At 36.6% G+C, this 17,572-nt stretch overlaps 1 protein-coding gene across 1 annotated transcript in view; it reads right to left on the bottom strand.

Moving 5' to 3' along the window:
- LOC126952358 (uncharacterized) overlaps nt 1-17,572 on the bottom strand; it is a gene marked incomplete at its 5' end in the record, with an annotated part of 317,885 nt that overhangs the window by 166,999 nt on the left and 133,314 nt on the right. Inside the window, one exon of the mRNA XM_050786815.1 lies at nt 1,650-1,726. Coding sequence (XP_050642772.1) covers nt 1,650-1,726 — 77 coding nt within the window. The remainder of the gene's footprint in view (nt 1-1,649; nt 1,727-17,572) is intronic.

The raw sequence follows: 17,572 nt of genomic DNA on the forward strand, positions 1-17,572 counted from the left end.
TGTATGTTGAACCAACCTTGCATCCCAGGGATGAAGCCCACGTGATCACATGTACCCTAGAACATAAAGTATAATAATAATAAAGAGAACTCCTTGATTGAACATGTAAACTCAGAAAATATGGGGGAGAGTTTTAGGTTTTTAGAGTGAACATATTCATTCTCACCTTACCTACTTTAGCCTTGCTTCTAATCCCAAAGTTTATGGTCAACGACTGCTATGAGAATTTTACAAAAATAATTAAAAGGCTAGTATTAGACCCATAGTATTGTAGAAGTCGCACAAACATCTTTTTTCATTAGTTTCTCACGGAGTATATGTAAAATGACCTGAATACATAATATGTACTAAAAGAATGTGATATTTATTCACCCATTTTTTTATTTGCTAGAGGATTGCCCCGTGATTTCCATACCCTAGACCTGAAATGAAGATTATAAAAACCAGGAAGTAGAAAACATAACTGGCTAACACACATAACTTATGTTTTTCCATGATTGCTACAAATAGGGATTCTAGAGCCAGACAGTCTGGGTTCAAAACCCAGTTATATACTTTAATTAGTAATATAATTTTGGTTAATTTACTTCATTTTCCCATGCTTCATTTTTTCTCATCTCTAAGTTGGGGATAATGATGATAATACCAATATCTATCTCGTTATTTCGCTGTGAGAATAAGATGAGTCATTTGTTGTAGACTGAAAAAATTCACCAGCACCTAGTAATGTCCTAATTCTCAGTAAATGGTACCTCTCATTGTTACAGATTTCACTAAACTTTTTATTTCAGAGCTTTTATCTTTAATATAGCCTGTGATATAGAAGGTCTGCAATGTAAAAAGTCTGCAATATAGAAGCAATCACAATTGTACATTCTGTAAGTAGTCACCTGAACATTAAAAACACAGTCATTTATTTGATTAAATGATGGCCCACAATTTAGAGGTTAATAAAGAAAAGATTTACTTTAATGTCAGTAGTGAGAGCAAGATGTGAAAGATGGCCCTGTAGAACTATATGCATTTAGCCAGGAAGGTATAAATTAAGATAATGATTCAGATAACCTGTACACAAAGGGACCAGGTTGTAGGTGTGGGTCGGGTTCTTTTACTTCAATTTTCTAGCCAAGCTAAATTTTTTAAATACTTAAAATTCAAAGTCACCCGGTCTAGGCAGATACAGATTTTTAAAATGTTAAGTCTCTAAAAACTGGATCCAGTAATACAAGTAATATTAATGTGGCCAATGTTTTGGAAATCCAGTCTACTTAATTTATCTAAGTTTACCAAGATAGTTTCTATACAGACTTCATGGCAGCCATGATCGTGCCAAATAAATCACTGAAACACAGCACAATCAGCACATTTTCTAATCATCCTGCTCCAACTGAAAAGAGTCTTGTAGACTGATTAATTTAACTAAAGTCTTCAATAGCTTAAAGAAGTCTGATTCCAATGTTATAAAAATTTATTGGCATTGCTGATTTCTCAAAACGTCAGCCACTTTACCATATCCCACACTTCAAAACCTGCTGTGAAGACCAAATTACTTTCTACCTGGAAATACATTTTAAGAAATCATAGTTTATAACCAGGGGCTGCTGTTTTCATGGTCTTTCCAAAGCCAACTTCTACAGCCTTCATCTTACCTGAGAGTGTAGGTCTTCTTTTAAGAGATTGGGATCATAGTCCATAGAACAGGGACCGATTTTATTAGTAATGCTCCCTAGGGTTAAAAACAAAAAGGTGGAAAAAATATATGACACATTTTCACTTCAGAGGATGTGTAAGCTCACACTACTGAAATCGAAGAGCTTATATATGCCTTGACAAATGGGGGTGGAAGAAACAATTCTAAAACGAAGGCCCTAAGCTATGTCCCTGGTTTTAATTCAGCCAGTGTATGAACTTCAAGTAGAACTCTACCCTCAGCCATACCACGGGATATAATTTACAAGCAGTAGCTGTGTCTGGTCTGCTTTCCTACCTCATCTGGGTAGGATTCTCTATCATCAGCTATGTTTCTGGGATCACGTTTTCTTTTTTTTTTTTGAGACGGAGTCTCGCTCTGCCGCCCAGGCTGGAGTGCAGTGGCCGGATCTCAGCTCACTGCAGGCTCCGCCTCCCGGGTTCACGCAATTCTCCTGCCTCAGCCTCCCCAGTAGCTGGGACTACAGGCGCCCGCCACCTCGCCCGGCTAGTTTTTTGTATTTTTTAGTAGAGACGGGGTTTCACCGTGTTAGCCAGGATGGTCTCGATCTCCTGACCTCGTGATCCACCCGTCTCGGCCTCCCAAAGTGCTGGGATTACAGGCTTGAGCCACCGCGCCCGGCCTGGGATCACGTTTTCAAGGAAGCCCTCCTGCACCTTGTATCAATGGTTCAATATGAAACTCTGAGATTAGGGAGATTTGGTCCCTGCCTGCAACCAGTGCTTCTCACTTTACTTACTCTCTCAAGAAGCTGACTCATAAGTTTTGCAATATAATATTAAAAACAAAAAAGAGAACTCCTTAATTGAACATGTAAGCCCAGAAAACAGAGTTTTAGGTATCTTTGACATATCTTGCGTGATTATATCAAGGTTTCTCAGCTGGGGCGCTATTGACATAGCGGGCTGGATAATTCTGTGTTGTGGTGGCTGCCCTGTGCTTTGTTTAGCAGCATCCCTGGCCTCTACCTCCTCAATGCCAGCAGCACCCTCTACCTAACCTCCAACCACTAGTCGTGGCAACCAAAAATGTCTCCGGACTTTGCCAAATGTTCCTTGGGACAAAACATGGCCAGTTGAGAGCACTGTTCTAGATTGCAAACTCGTTAAGAGACAAGGTATCTTTTCACCCTTGCTTTTCCTATAGTGTCTCACACAGTGCCTGACACAGAGTACTTTCCGAACCAATCAGATGTTGCTTAAAGGAAAAATAAATAAATAAATGGCAAGAGCGCTTATAAGCAGGTATTCCTACAGCTTTATACCTCCGAAGTCATTGTCTTGACCACTCATTTCACTGAACCCATATGGCAAGGTCTATCCCCAGGGTCTTGTGACAAATATCCTGGCCCAGAAGATGCTGGTGCTTGGAGTGCCTCAGGACAGCCACAGCTTTGATGTGGGGGTTGACCTGAAAGGTTTTTTTTATCAAAACAGAGCGTGTGTTGTGAGCAGTCAAAGCCTTGTTTTCTGTCCCCCTTTCTCCCTCCAGGAATTGAATGGTGTCATCCCCTGTCCTTCGAAATTGCCTTTGTGGACTTTTTTTTTTTTTTTTTTTTTTTTTTTTTTTTTTTTTTTTTGAGGCAGAGTCTTGCTCTGTTGCCCAGGCTGGAGTGCAGTGGCACGATGATCTCAGCTCACTGCAACTTCCACTTCCTGGGTTCAAGCAATTCTCTTGCCTCAACCTCCCGAGTTGCTGGGATTGCAGGCATGAGCTACCACACTCGGCTAATTTTTTGTATTTTTAGTAGAGAGGGGTTTTGCCATGCTGCCCAGGCTGGTCTCAAACTCCTGAGCTCAGGCAATCTGCCCGCCTTGGCCTCCCAAAGTGCTAGGTGCACAGGCATGAGCCACAGCGCCTGGCCCCTTGTAGACATTTCACAATGAGATTTAAGAAGTGTAAGATTCTGAGAACATAGACTGTGTGTCTGCATGCTTCAGAAATCTTTTCTTCCCAAAGGGTGACCCCGCCAGCTTCTTGATCCCCAGTCTAGGTCTGTGTGGGGCAAGCATTTTGGGAAGTGATGTCTCATTGTGTTTCTTGACACTGCCTCCAGTGTCCTGCACCAAGATAAAGGCAGATACTGAGAAATATCCTTCTCCATGGAAATTCAGATGGATCAGGCACGTCTTCTTTGAGACACTTGATACTTCAGTCACATAGATCCCTGGAAGAGCTACCTTTCTTTGGGTCTAAAACAGCATTTGTTGGTAGTGAGATTGTTATGGTCAAAATGACAATAAGAAAGGGAGGAGAAGGAAAAGTAGTGTAGAAAACATTTTTATTTAGGTTTTAAATATATTATTTAAATATAAAATTTTGATATTAGTAATTTATATTAATCATAAATTAATTACATATTAATTAATCATGATTATATAATGTTTACATATAAACATTATATTAAACATATAAAACATACATAAACATATGTTAAAACAAATATATAATTATATATTGTATATAATATGTAATTATAATCTAATGATTAATTTAATATTTATATATAATTGACATATTATTATATATTATAATGGGTGACTTGATGGTTACATTAAATATTATTTAAATATTACACTATTTATATATTTAGCATATATTTTTAATGTATTATTCTTTTTAAAGTCTTATAATTTAAATTCTTAGTGTATAATTTCTAGCTGGAATAACGAATATAAATATGAAATAATAATAGAATGCATTTTTTAGTATTTTCTAAGAACTCTGTATATATTATGTTGTTTACATCACACGCACACACACACACACACACACACACGTTAAAATAGTTACCATTCCCCCATTTGATACATTTGGAAATTGAGACTCAGATCAAAGAACTTCCCTCAAATTAGACAGCCAATTAGAGGAAAATCTGAAATTCAGTGCCAGTTCTTTTTGACCACCAAGGCCTTGCATTTCATCCTTCTGCTGTATCCTACTTGAGAAGCCACACCACATTTTCTACTTATACACACATTTAAACATTGGACACATTTTATTACTGCTGGAATGAATTACCACAAACTTAGTGACTTAAAACAACATCTTTTTATTGTCTCACATTTTTTGTGGCTCAGCTGGGCATAGCAAGGTTCAGCTGCTTACTCTATTTAAGTCTCACCACGCCAAAAATCAATGTGTGAGCCAGGGCTGCAGCCCTCATCTGAGTCTTGGAGTCTTCTTCAGGCTTACTGAAAGTTGGCAGAATTCATTCTCTTCTCCTAATTTCCATGGGATCCCCATGGCCTTCAGGTCAGCAGCAACTGGTTGTGTCCTTTCCTTGCTTGAATCTCTCTAACCTTTTTTTCTGCCACCGGCATAAGAATGTTCTCTAGTTTTAAAGGTTCATGTGATTAAGTTCACCCCGATAATCTCTCTGCTGATGTGTAAACATTCTGGGGATTAGATCTTGAACATCTTTGGAAGACCATCTTAGAAATCTCCCTACTAGAAATAATTTCTAATTTAACAGGACTTACATCCCTATATGTTACTAAAATGTAGTGATGGTGTGCCTGTTAGGGTAATAAAGTCTCTATCAAAGAGAGAGACTCCTAAAAGTCTTTAATATTTTCTTGGTTCTCATGTAAAATATTCTTTGCTTTAAAACAGATCTTCCTATTTATAAAAACATAAATAGCAATATATGTATATTAGATAATTATTTATATATGCTATGTAATATTTATGTCATATGTGTCATGAAATTATTATATGTTATATAAATGTATCTATAATACAATATTTTACCAAACTGTGATCGTATCATATATGTAGTTTGCATCCTTCTTTACACTTAATATATTGTGTTTTTTACTGATTATTAAATATTCCCCAATGTGTAATTTTTAATGACTGAACAGTAATACATAATATGGTTGTATTTAACCAGCCCCCTTTGGTTAATATTTATATCATGTTGCACATATTTTACAAAAATTTTATTGTCCTTCTGTGCTTATTTTCTTGAAATGAGTATTCAGGATCAGGGATACTAAATCAAATGCTTAAGGTTTTTTGTCTTTGCTCTATAAAATGAATTATAAAAGTTTATATTGTAACGGCCAATGCAAGAAAGTATCTAATTATCCACACGCTTGCCAAAACTTGTCTGCTTAGTGGATAAAATAATAAATCTCGTTGTTGTTTTAATTGGAAATCCTAGAAATCTAATACATTTGAATATTTTTATGTTTGCAGAGCATTTATGTAGATTCCCTTCCATGCCATTTCCCCAAATTTTTCAGCTATAACATTTAATATTTTCTTTGTAATTTTTATCTTTACATATTAAAGATATTACTCTACCTGATGTGATGGTTCAAAATATTTTTCTCAGTTTGCAACGTGTCTTTTAATTTCTTTGAGAGTTGTGTGTATATAAATAAGATATAATTTTCAGTCTTATATAGTCCTGTGTATCAATGTTTTCTTTCATTGTTTCTCCTTTTACTTATAAGCTCACAAAACCTTTTCACACTAAATAGTCAAACCATACATACACAAAATATAAATAAACAAAGAACTTTTGGGGTACTTGTATGATTTTCTTGCATGCTTTCCCACTGCCAGGTGGGTAGACGTGGCATCTGGGGTCCTGCCAACACCTCAGGCTCAGACATGCAAAACACAACTGACGCGCGTTCCTATCCAAGGGCTCCTTTCTCGTATTTTTCTATCTCTTTTCATGACTTTGCTATTCTCCTTCCACCCAGACTCAAAATTCTCTGTCTTGCCTGAATTTTCCTACTCTATTGTCATCCACATCTAATGCCTTGTCACATTATCTTCTACCTCGTTCAGTAGTTTAATGGCCATTTCTTCCTCCCTTTCTCCATAACCCTAGCTTGAGCCTTCATTGCTTTCTACCTCTGCAGGTGCAGGCAGATGGGGGATGAAGGGAGAGAAAGAGAGACACTCAACTGAGATAAATTCATGGCATATGCTTTTTGGTTTTTTGCAAATTTTTATTTTCCATTCAATAAGACATTATGGTCATCTCTACAAGTCATAAAATATACATCCACCTTTTTTCTTAAAATGGCCTTTTTCTTCTAGATTCCCCTTCAGGGCTTCCATTCACAGTTCCCTGATTCCTTTTCAATTTACTTGCCCCATATAACCAGACACACACACACACACACACACACACACACACGGACACACACACAGGGACATGTACATTTATAGAGGTACTTTTTATCACTGCACAAAAAGGAGATTATATATAATCTCTTTTATATATTTTTATATTATATATAATTTTTTAATATTATATGTAAAATATATATAATATGCCATTATATTAAATATAAAATAAAATGGGTTATATGGGGCAGGTGAATTGAAGAGTTAGGGAAGTATGGATGGAAGGCCTGGAGGGGGATCAAGAAGAAAAAGGCCATTTTAAGAAAAAGGTTGGAAAGAAATTGATTTTCTTATATGTTGCTTGTCAAAATGTATTTTTAAAAGTTTTTTGAAAAGCAGACTAGTAACATCTATTAGCATTTACAATAAGCAAACTCTTTGACTCAGGAATTCCACCCAAAAAACTAGAAGCTAGGGAGCTAAGATACAGGAGGACTATTGAGAGTTCACTGCAAACCCCCTTCATACAAGCTCTCACCTTGTCACCCAAATCCTACATGGTGTTTAGGGCACAGGGCAAGGGCCACCTCACTCCTTGCAGCTTCTACAAGCTTGCATCAGATGAGGATGTCCCCGGCAACTTTGTTACTACACACCCTGCATTTCCTCTGGCTAACTCCAGAAAACCAGAATCCAACTGATATATTTTTTTAATCGAATTGTTAAGTTACAATTAATATACAATAAAATGTACATATTTTAAATGTGCAATTAAATGGGTTTTGACAAATGGATAATTCCATGTAACTCCCAAGACAAGTAAAATCTAAAACATTTTTTGCATCACATTAAAAAAGTTCTCCTATACCCTTTATACACACAGATACACACACACACACACACACACACACACACACAGAACTAGCAAACAGTGATCTGATCCCCAGCATGATAAATTAGAATTCTGCTACAATATCACATAGATATAATAATGCAGTATTGACTCTCTTGGTTCTGGCTTCTTTCACTCAGAACAGTAGTTGAGATTCATCTGTGTTATTGCTTGTATGGGAATTTCATTCCTCTATTGATGAGTAGTATTCCCTTTAACAAATGAACTACAATTTATTGATTCTTCATATTTAAGTGTTTCAAAGTTTTGACTCTGAGTATGGCTGTTATGAAAATTCATATCCAAATACTCTTGTAGGAAAATGTTTTCATTTCTCTTGGGCAAATACATAGGAGTGGAATTGCTGGATCATTTGATAAATATGCCAGCAAAGAAAAAGAGTTTTTGTTTCACGAATTTTCAATTTCTGCCATTCAGTGTATATTTAGGAATGTATGTCTTCCTAATGATTCTTCCCCTTTCTTTATCTTTGTTTTCAAGTCTATTACTAGATTTCTAACATTAGATATTAGTGTAGCCACACCAGCTTTCTTACATACAGTGTTCCCATGGCATACATATTTTAGTCCTTTCACTTTCAACTTATTTCTGTCTTTAAATTTATAGAGCATCTCTTGTAGACAACATATAGTTGAGTCTTGCTTTTAAATCCGTATTAGCAATCCCTGCTTTTTAATTTATTTAATCTTGTTATTTCATGTAATTATTTATATGACTGAGTGTATGTGTTGACATCTTGCTATTAATTTGTGCTTTGTCTCTCTGGGTTTTTTTGTTCTGTTGACCCATTCCTGCCTTATTTTGGGTGACTCTTATATGTTTTTAGTCTTTCATCTTGTTTCCTCTATTATTTTCTTGGCTATATTTTTTGGATTGGTACTGTTTGCTTTAGGACTAACAGTATGCATCCTAAAATTATCCCACAATATTTAGAGTCAGTGTTATAGACTGCCACACTTTATACCTGACAGTTCACATTACCCACTTCATACTTCTCACTACACAGTATACAACAGTATAATTCCAGTTCCCACTCCCTCATCCTTTGAGCAATTGTCGTATCTTTTATCTACACATGCTTTATAACCCCATCTTACAATGTCATTTTATTTAAAAAGTAATTACATTTTAAGAAAATTATTAGAAAACTTAGTGTTCCATATTTACACATATACTGCAATTCTGATATCCCTCTATTCCCCTGTATAGATCATTTTGTATTATGTTCCTTCAGCTTAAAGAACATTTTTAACATTTTTATAGTGCTGATCTGCTGAAGAAAAATTATTTCAGCTTTCCTTCATCTGAAAATGTCTTTATTTCACCCTCCACTTTTATAGGATTCTTTTGCTAGATACAGATTGGTGAATTGACATTCTTTGTCCTCGTTTTAAAATATATCATTATATTGACTTCTTGTCTCTATTTTTTCTGACAATGTCAACAATTTCTCACATTATTGTTTCCTTATCTATAACATGTTTTTTTTTCTTTCTTCCTGCTTTCAGGATTTTCACTTTAATTTGGATCTTTAGCAGTTGACTATGATATCCCTAAGTATGATTTCCTTTATATTTACTCTTCTGGGGTTCACTGAGTGTATTCAACCTATAAGTCAAAATATTTCCTCAAATTTGGAAAATTTTCAGTCATCGCTTTTTAATGTATATTTTCTCCCATTACATTATACTTTTCTAAGATTCCCATTATTGACATATATGTCAAATTATGTGATGTTGCCCCATGAGTCTCTCTTCGTTTTTCTCCCACCTTTTTCTTTTCTTTTTCTTTTCCTTTTCCTTTCTTTTTCTCTTGGTGGTGGGGGGACGGAGTCTCACTCTGTTCCCCCAGCTGGACTGCAGTGGCGCCATCTTGGCTCACTGCAAGCTCTGCCTCCCGGGTTCACGCCATTCTCCCGCCTTAGCCTCCCGAGTAGCTGGGACTACAGGCGCCCGCCACCACGCCCGGCTAACTTTTGTATTTTTAGTTGAGCTGAGATTTCACTGTGTTTGCCAGGATGGTCTCGATCTCCTGACCTTGTGATCCGCCAGCCTTGGCCTCCCAAAGTGCTGGTATTACAGGCATGAGCCACCACCAGGCCACCACCTGGCCTCTCCCACCTTTTTCTTTTCTTTACTTCAGATTAATTTCTATTGCACTGTGTTCAAGTTCACTGATTGTTTCTTCTGCCATCCTAATTTGCTCTTAAGCCTATGCAATAAATTTATCATTTAATTCTTGGATTTTCAGTTCTGTGTTTGGTTACTATTTTATAATTTCCATGTTGCTGCTGAGACACCCTGTCTATTCACTCATGAAGGCCATGAGTGAAAAGTATTCTCTTTAAATTTTTGAACATATTTGCAATGGATAGTTTACTATTTTTCCATGCTAAATTTAATGTCTGAATCATTTTGGTGTTATTTTTATCCACTTTTTTCCTTGCCTAAGGCTCTTATTTTCTCATTTCTTTGCATGTGTAGTAACTGTAGATTGTATAACGGCCATTGGTGAAGACTCTGGATTCTCTTATCTTCCTCTGAAAGGTGTTGATATTTTTTTCTAGCAGGCAGTTCAATTTTTGGCTGACTCCTTTAAACTCCTGTAGTCTTGAATTTACATTTTGTTACAGCAGGTCCAACAAACAAACAAACAAACAAACAAACACCCAAGGGTTTCCAAGCCACCAAGCCACTCTTTCTTGACAAAGCTCAACCTCAAAGCTCTAACTCCTCTGCTTACACTGTCAGGGCTTGTTTTGGGCTTTCTTTGGGTGGGTGTAGAGTAAGCTACTCTAGAGCGTGCTCTTTATGTCTAATATGCAGACACTTGGTATCCTAATTTTCTGACCAAACTGATAATGAGGTATTAACATGCCTCTTCTGGTTGCGCTTGAACTCCACCTCTGTTTGAATTCTAGTATGTCTGTTCTGCTCTCAGGTCTACGGGAGCCTCTAGCAAGTAGCCACTGAGCAAAGCCTTGGTATGCCTTACTGTGGTTAAGTACAGCATAATCCTCAACCAAGAACATGGGAGGGAAGTTTTTATACTGACATCTTCCTGTTCTCTGTTCTACTTTGCAGACTGCAGCTGTTTCAACTGCAATGGTGAACTCTGTTTCCTGAGCTCAGTGGGACTTTCTCTGCTTGGACTTCATTCTACTTCTCTACAGTTAGGATATTGTACCCAGTTAGAGGGTCACTGTTCACCGCATAGCGTTTGCTTATCAGTTTCTCTTCTTTCAGGGATTACAGTCATGCCTTCTGATGGCAGTGTTCCAATGCAGTTGCTCCATATATTCTTTCCATTGTAATGGTTGATTACAGCAGAAGAGCTAGCGTGGAACCAACTGTTCTACCACAGCTAAAATTGGAGGTTGCAATATTGTTAAATTTTTTAATTAGAAAATAGAAATGAATATAAGAATTTGTCATGAGCTAACTAGCACCCATGTTATATGCTAGTAATGCAAATATTGGTTAATTATTTTGAAAGTCCACTTTAAATCCACTTTATTTTATGGAACTACTATTCTATTTAACTATCAGATCCTTGTATATTGAGAAAAAGATTAAATGTTTACAAATAACATTAACCTGCTGATGCCTTGGGAACGTGTCAGCTGGTATCACCCAGAAAAAATAAATGGAACAGTCATATTTTTAATAATACATGAGGTGCACAAGGAAAACACTTGTCAAAACTGTATAATGTTACAACACCCTATCTCTGTATAAATGCATATGTTTATAAAAGTGTATTTTCCCTGTGTTCTGCTAATCTTTTTTACTTGGCATGTTTTTAATGGTTTTTCCAAATGACCTTTGTAAAATTAATCAAGGATCTGACACTGTCCTTTGGAGAAATATAAACAAAGAATGCTGCCTATAATAACTTTTGCATGAAAAACCAGTCAGAAAATGACAAAACAGAGAAAACATTAATACTGAAAACAAAAAATAAAGCTTGAAAGTGGAGCCAACTGAAAAATGTTGCCAAAAATATTTTTATGGGTATCTGAAATCCATTTTCCTTTTATTTTCTATACCATGTCTTTATTACTTGAGATCAGATAGATTTCTCAAGACAATTTTCTATGTAAAATATACCGCATTTTTTCAAGAGCTCTAATAGTGAGAAGCATCTCAAATTAAAGATGAATAAAATCTACAGAAAATATGTGTAAAAATATATAAATACAAAGAACCCAGAAAAATGCCTGCAATTAGACAAGATGAAAATTTAAAAAGAAATTAAATTTAGTTGTAATCCATTCCTTATTCTTTTCTTTGAGAAAATTACTACTGAAGTGAGGGTTTTCCCCCCTGTAATTTAAATGTTAAGCTGCCAGATGTGTGTCTCATGCTTGAAGAGTCGAAGCTTTGCATTATTTAGCATATTAAGAATCACAGAATTTTAAAAAGGGCTCCTTTATTGCCTCGAGGTTCTAATTAAGTAAACCTTAGCCTGGTACATTTAAAACTTGCAATACATGAGAATTTGCTCTTTTTTTCCCATAGTCAAGTCACATCTATATAATAAATATGGAAAATCTTTAAAATGATATAATTTTTCTTTTGCTTGAGGAATTAAACCTATCTATTATTTTAAGAAGTTTTTAATAGAGGCCAGCAATCTAAAAGACAACTAAGGATTCAAAATACTTTCTAATCATTGCAAGTTGCTTTTCTTATTTATACCCACGAGTATGTGTTTCATAAAGGCCGTTTCATGCTATCAATCTTACTTCTTCCTTACTCTCTGCTTCTACTGTGGTCCCAACTGTTCCATTGACAAAGGCAATTCTAAGAAGCAACAAGGGGGTCATTGTTTTGGGGATCGATATTATGTTTTTCTGTGTTTGTGTGTGTCCGTCTGTGTTAAATATCTGATCACACAGCACTAATTAGGTGCCCTTTCAGCAGTTTATGGAAAGAGTTGCAGCAGCTAACCTGAAAACTATAATCAAATAGAAGTTGTGGAGGCACACAGCATTCATAAATCATACCCTTAAATACAGTTATTTTTGCCATTTTAGAAAATGTCAAAGGTGTCAACTCTGTCCAAATATACCGCTTAACAGTGACTATTTTAGTAAATTGACTTGAAATGCATTCAGCTAACTGACAGTTAGAAGCACATAATCTAGTTCACAGTACAAATGAACAGTTTAAAGGCCAAAATAAGCACCAAACTACAAATTCTCAATAACTAACATGTTGCAATGACCATGATTGTAACCACAGAAAAAAATCTTAGTATTAAGGAGTTTATCTACATGAGAAATCAATGCTTAACATTTTTTTAATGAAATGTGACTTTTAAAAATCTAGTTTCCAGTTAAGAAAAAAATGTTCTAACCACATTCAAAACTATAGCCAAGTATCAAATTGGGATATTAACAGTGAATAACCTAGAAATTACCCAAATGCAGGTAATGAGTTGTTAACGTTCTCAGCTGGTGGCACGGTTTGAACCTATGAACAGTTCATGGATGCTGCCAACATAAGTAGATAAATGTGTGTCATAATGGCAAGAAACAAGAAATTCTCTTTTCATCTTGGGAAGTACAGATGAACAAACTGATCTTCAAAAATGTAACTGGTGACAAAGGGCAAGTTTTATAAAAATGGAGCTTAGGTTTGGCCAGGATTATTATCTCCAAAGCCTAGGATGTTTACTAAAAGGTAGGATTACCTAATATTTTATGAACTGGTTTTCTAGATATGTGAAGAAATTTAGTGGTTTAATATTTGGGGGATATTTTAATATAGTTGGCAGCAGGAATGCAAGAAAACCATCCCTACATTCACTCTGTCCAAACCACTGACTGGCTGAGTGGTTGGATCGATCTTTCCACATTGGTCCACAGCCCATGTCACATTTTGGTGCTATTTATGAATTCCAGCAGTTATTTGATTGAGAATAATGCATTATATTTATAAAACATTTTCCAGTTGACAAAAACTTTTGCATGTGTTACTTATTTAATTTATTTTGATTAACTTTATTGCCTGTAAGTAGTTTTGTCATCATCCCAATCTAGTTGCAATCTCTTATTTTACATTCTTTTTTTTTTTTTTTTTTTTTTTTTTGGAGACGGAGTCTCGCTCTGTCGCCAGGGCTGGAGTGCAGTGGCGCGATCTTGGCTCACCGCAAGCTCCACCTCCCAGGTTCTCGCCATTCTCCTCCCTCAGTCTCCCGAGTAGCTGGGACTACAGGTGCCCGCCACCATGCCCGGCTAATTTTTTTTTGTATTTTTGGTAGAGACAGGATTTCACCGTGTTAGCCAGGATGGTCTTGATCTCCTGACCTCGTGATCCACCTGTCTCGGCCTCCCAAAGTGCTGGGATTACAGGCTTGAGCCACCGTGCTCGGCCTGCATTCTTAAAATAAAAATAGATTCCTACATGTATATCTTACCTAATAAAATATGATTATAATGTAAGAGCAGGAATATACTTCATTATTCTTCTCAAGGATAATCTTTAAATGTCATCCATTTCTGCCATATTTAAGATTCTATCCTTTTATGAAAGTCAGCTTTTTTTCTGATTCTCAAAAATATTAAACTCTCCATCTTAAGCACAATAAAAGAATGCAGAAATTTTAATATGCTGCTCATGAGCTTTCCCTGGTTATCATCAGTTAACACTTTCACTAAACTTAGAACATCCAAAGCTATTTGGAAAAATACATTATTTTACCCACTACTAAGTTCCTATTGCTAAGAGAAAATTACACATAGAGATAGAGCGAGTCGTTTCACCACAGTGAAACAGAGTGTAGACACACGCAATTGTGTGTCTGCCATTGTGAGAGTCAACTCAGTAACACAATGATGATTTTGTGAGCACCTACCAGGTGTACAAAACTTTACAAAAATGTAATACAAATATTATATGGTATAATCTCTGAGTCTTTGCTTCTTCACCAAGAAAGGGGAGATAACAGGCCCTGACACTATATAATATTGGTAAATTACTAATATTTACTAATATGTAATGATATTAATAATTTATAATACATAATATTAATAATTTACCAATATAATAGTAATTTACTAATATATAATACAATCATATCATTGATATTAATTGATATTATAAATTATTAATATTATTGCATATTATATTAGTAAATATTAGCAATTTACCAATATTTTATAATGCCAGGACCTATTATCTCACCTTTAAAGCTGAGAAACAAAGACCCGGAGATTAAGGAACTTGACACAGGACATTAAATGAGAGTCAAAATCTCAGTTTACGCCTCTCTGCCTCCCATATTCAGGTTCCATTCCTCCATTGAATCTGGACTCATCTGAGTTCTCTCTGTCTATCCTTGCACATCTCCCACAGGCAGACTGAGATAAGGGCTGCAGGGTGATGCTCTTAAAGTAAAAAATAGCACAAAAAAGAACAAAAACAGAAATGTGAATCAACAACCCACTGCAGACTTTATTCATACTAGAGAGAAGAAACATGGATAATAAAATCCTGCAGAGGCCGGGTGTGGTGGCTCACGCCTGTAATCCCAGCACTTTGGGAAGCCGAGGGGGTGGATCACGAGGTCAGGAGATCGAGATCAAATTGGGATATTAACAGTGAATAACCTAGAAATTACCCAAATGCAGGTAATGAGTTGATAACATTCTCAGCTAGTGGCTGAGAACCTGGCTAACATGGTGAAACCGTGTCTCTACTAAAAATACAAAAAATTAGTGGGGCGTGGTGGTGGGTGCCTGTAGTCCCAGCTACTTGGGAGCCCGAGGCAGGAGAATGGCATGAACCCGGGAGGTGGAGCTGGCAGTGAGCTGAGATTGCACCACTGCACTCCAGCCTGGGCAACAGAGGGAGACTCCAGGAAAAAAAAAAAAAAAAAAAAAAAACCTGCAGAAAGTAATAGTAACAGCTAACATTGTTGCATTCATACTATGTACCAGGCTTTACAACTTTCAAAATCTCAACTTAGCTACTAATTTTATACTCTACTTCACAAATCTACTTTAAAACACTTCAGCGAGTAACAGGATTTACCAATTTAAAACTTCCTTTCTTCCTTGAATATTATGCTAAGTGAAATAAGCCAAATATTGTATGATTCCACTTATATGACGGACCTATAGGAGGTAACTTCATAGAGGCAGAAAGCAGCATAGAGCTTATGGAGGCTAGGAGCGGGAAAATGGGGAGTTGTTTAATAGGTACAGAGTTTCAGTTTTGCAAGATGAAAAAACAATTCTGGAGACGGATGATGGTAAATCCACTTAATGCTACGGAACGGTGTACTAAAAAATGGTTGAAATGGTAAATAATATATTATCTATATTTTACCACAATTACTACTTTTTTAACTTCTGGATCCCTCAATCCCTCAATAAAATGCTAAGAAACTTTCAAAATGATGAAAGGCCCTTAGTAAAAAAAATAATAAAAAATCATAGGAAGGTTTCCAGGTGGAAAAAGATGGCACAAACTCAATTCTGCTTTGTTTTCCCCACTAAGTCCAAAATAAGCCCTGGAATTAATCCAAGAGGTCATCAAAGGAGAATTCCAAAAGGTGTAAAGAGGTAGGCAAAGTAATGAGAGACCCCAGAATTGGGGCAACAACTTAGGACAGGGCATCCTAAGCTGCCCCACCAACAGAGGACCCCAGTCTGACCTGACATTTCCTGACCTCACCCTATCAGCAGAGAGTGGTCCAGGCTGGCACGTTCATTCCTTTATCAAAGGGAATTTGCCAGAACAACACTAGGCGAGTCCCACAGCAACTGTGGAACTTCTCTACCTCCTTGCCTCCCGGGAAAGCATTATCCTTCCCTACTACTTGAGAGTTCCTCCCCCATTGAGAGACAACAGGTAGCCAAATGGTGGCCTATTGCAAGTGCTGACACAGGAAGCCTTTTTTTTTTTTTTTTTTTAATTATACTTTAAGTTCTGGGATACATGTGCAGAACGTGCAGGTTTCTTACATAGGTATACACGTGCCATGGTGGTTTGCTGCACCTATCCACCTGTAATCTACATTAGGTATTTCTCCTAATGCTATCCCTTCCCTAGCCCCCAGACCCCAACAGACCCCAGGGTGTGATGTTCCCTTCCCACAGGAAGCCTCTGATCAGCCTGAGGCCAGAGACTGCCTTCCCTAACCCAGAAGCACCAGGTGGCCACACCGAGGGAAACTCTGTCCTCTTAGGCATCACCAGCAGAGGACTGGGAGCCCTAGAAGCACGAGTTGAATCACGGAGCCCAAAATAGCACAACGTCGTTCAGTTACTGAAAAAAAAAAAAATCAGCCACAAATTCTATATCCAGTTGACCATCCTTCAGGAATGAAGAAATAAACATTCTAAGATGAAAGGAAACTAAAAGAATGTGCCACTAATAGACCTACCCTTAAAAAATTGTTAAAGTTTCTCAAACAGAAAGGAAATGATAAACAGAGAAATCTTGGAGCATCTGGAAGAAAAGAAAGCAAAATAAAAGGGGCATCAAGTGTTATGATATACAGTATTCTACTCTGTCCCTCATGAGTTTTATAAATCGTGTTGGATGATCAGAGTGAAAATTATAACACTTGTCACTCAGGACAATGCTTAAAAGTAGGAAAGGTAAAGAAACGGAAATGGAAGTAAGGTATCTACAATTGATTCAAAGTGGTAAAATGTTGACACCAGGCAACTGTGATAAGTCACAAGTATATACAGTTATACCCGGAGCAACCACTATGAAAGCCACAAAAAGAGATATGTCCAAAAACTATAAATAAATCAAGATGGAATTCTAACAAGTGTTAAAGTGGTACACAAGAAGGCAAGCAAAGTGGGAAAACAAACTAAGACACAAGGGAAACAA

The sequence above is a fragment of the Macaca thibetana genome, chromosome 4, assembly GCF_024542745.1.
Source record: "Macaca thibetana thibetana isolate TM-01 chromosome 4, ASM2454274v1, whole genome shotgun sequence".
Classification (NCBI taxonomy): domain Eukaryota; kingdom Metazoa; phylum Chordata; class Mammalia; order Primates; family Cercopithecidae; genus Macaca; species Macaca thibetana.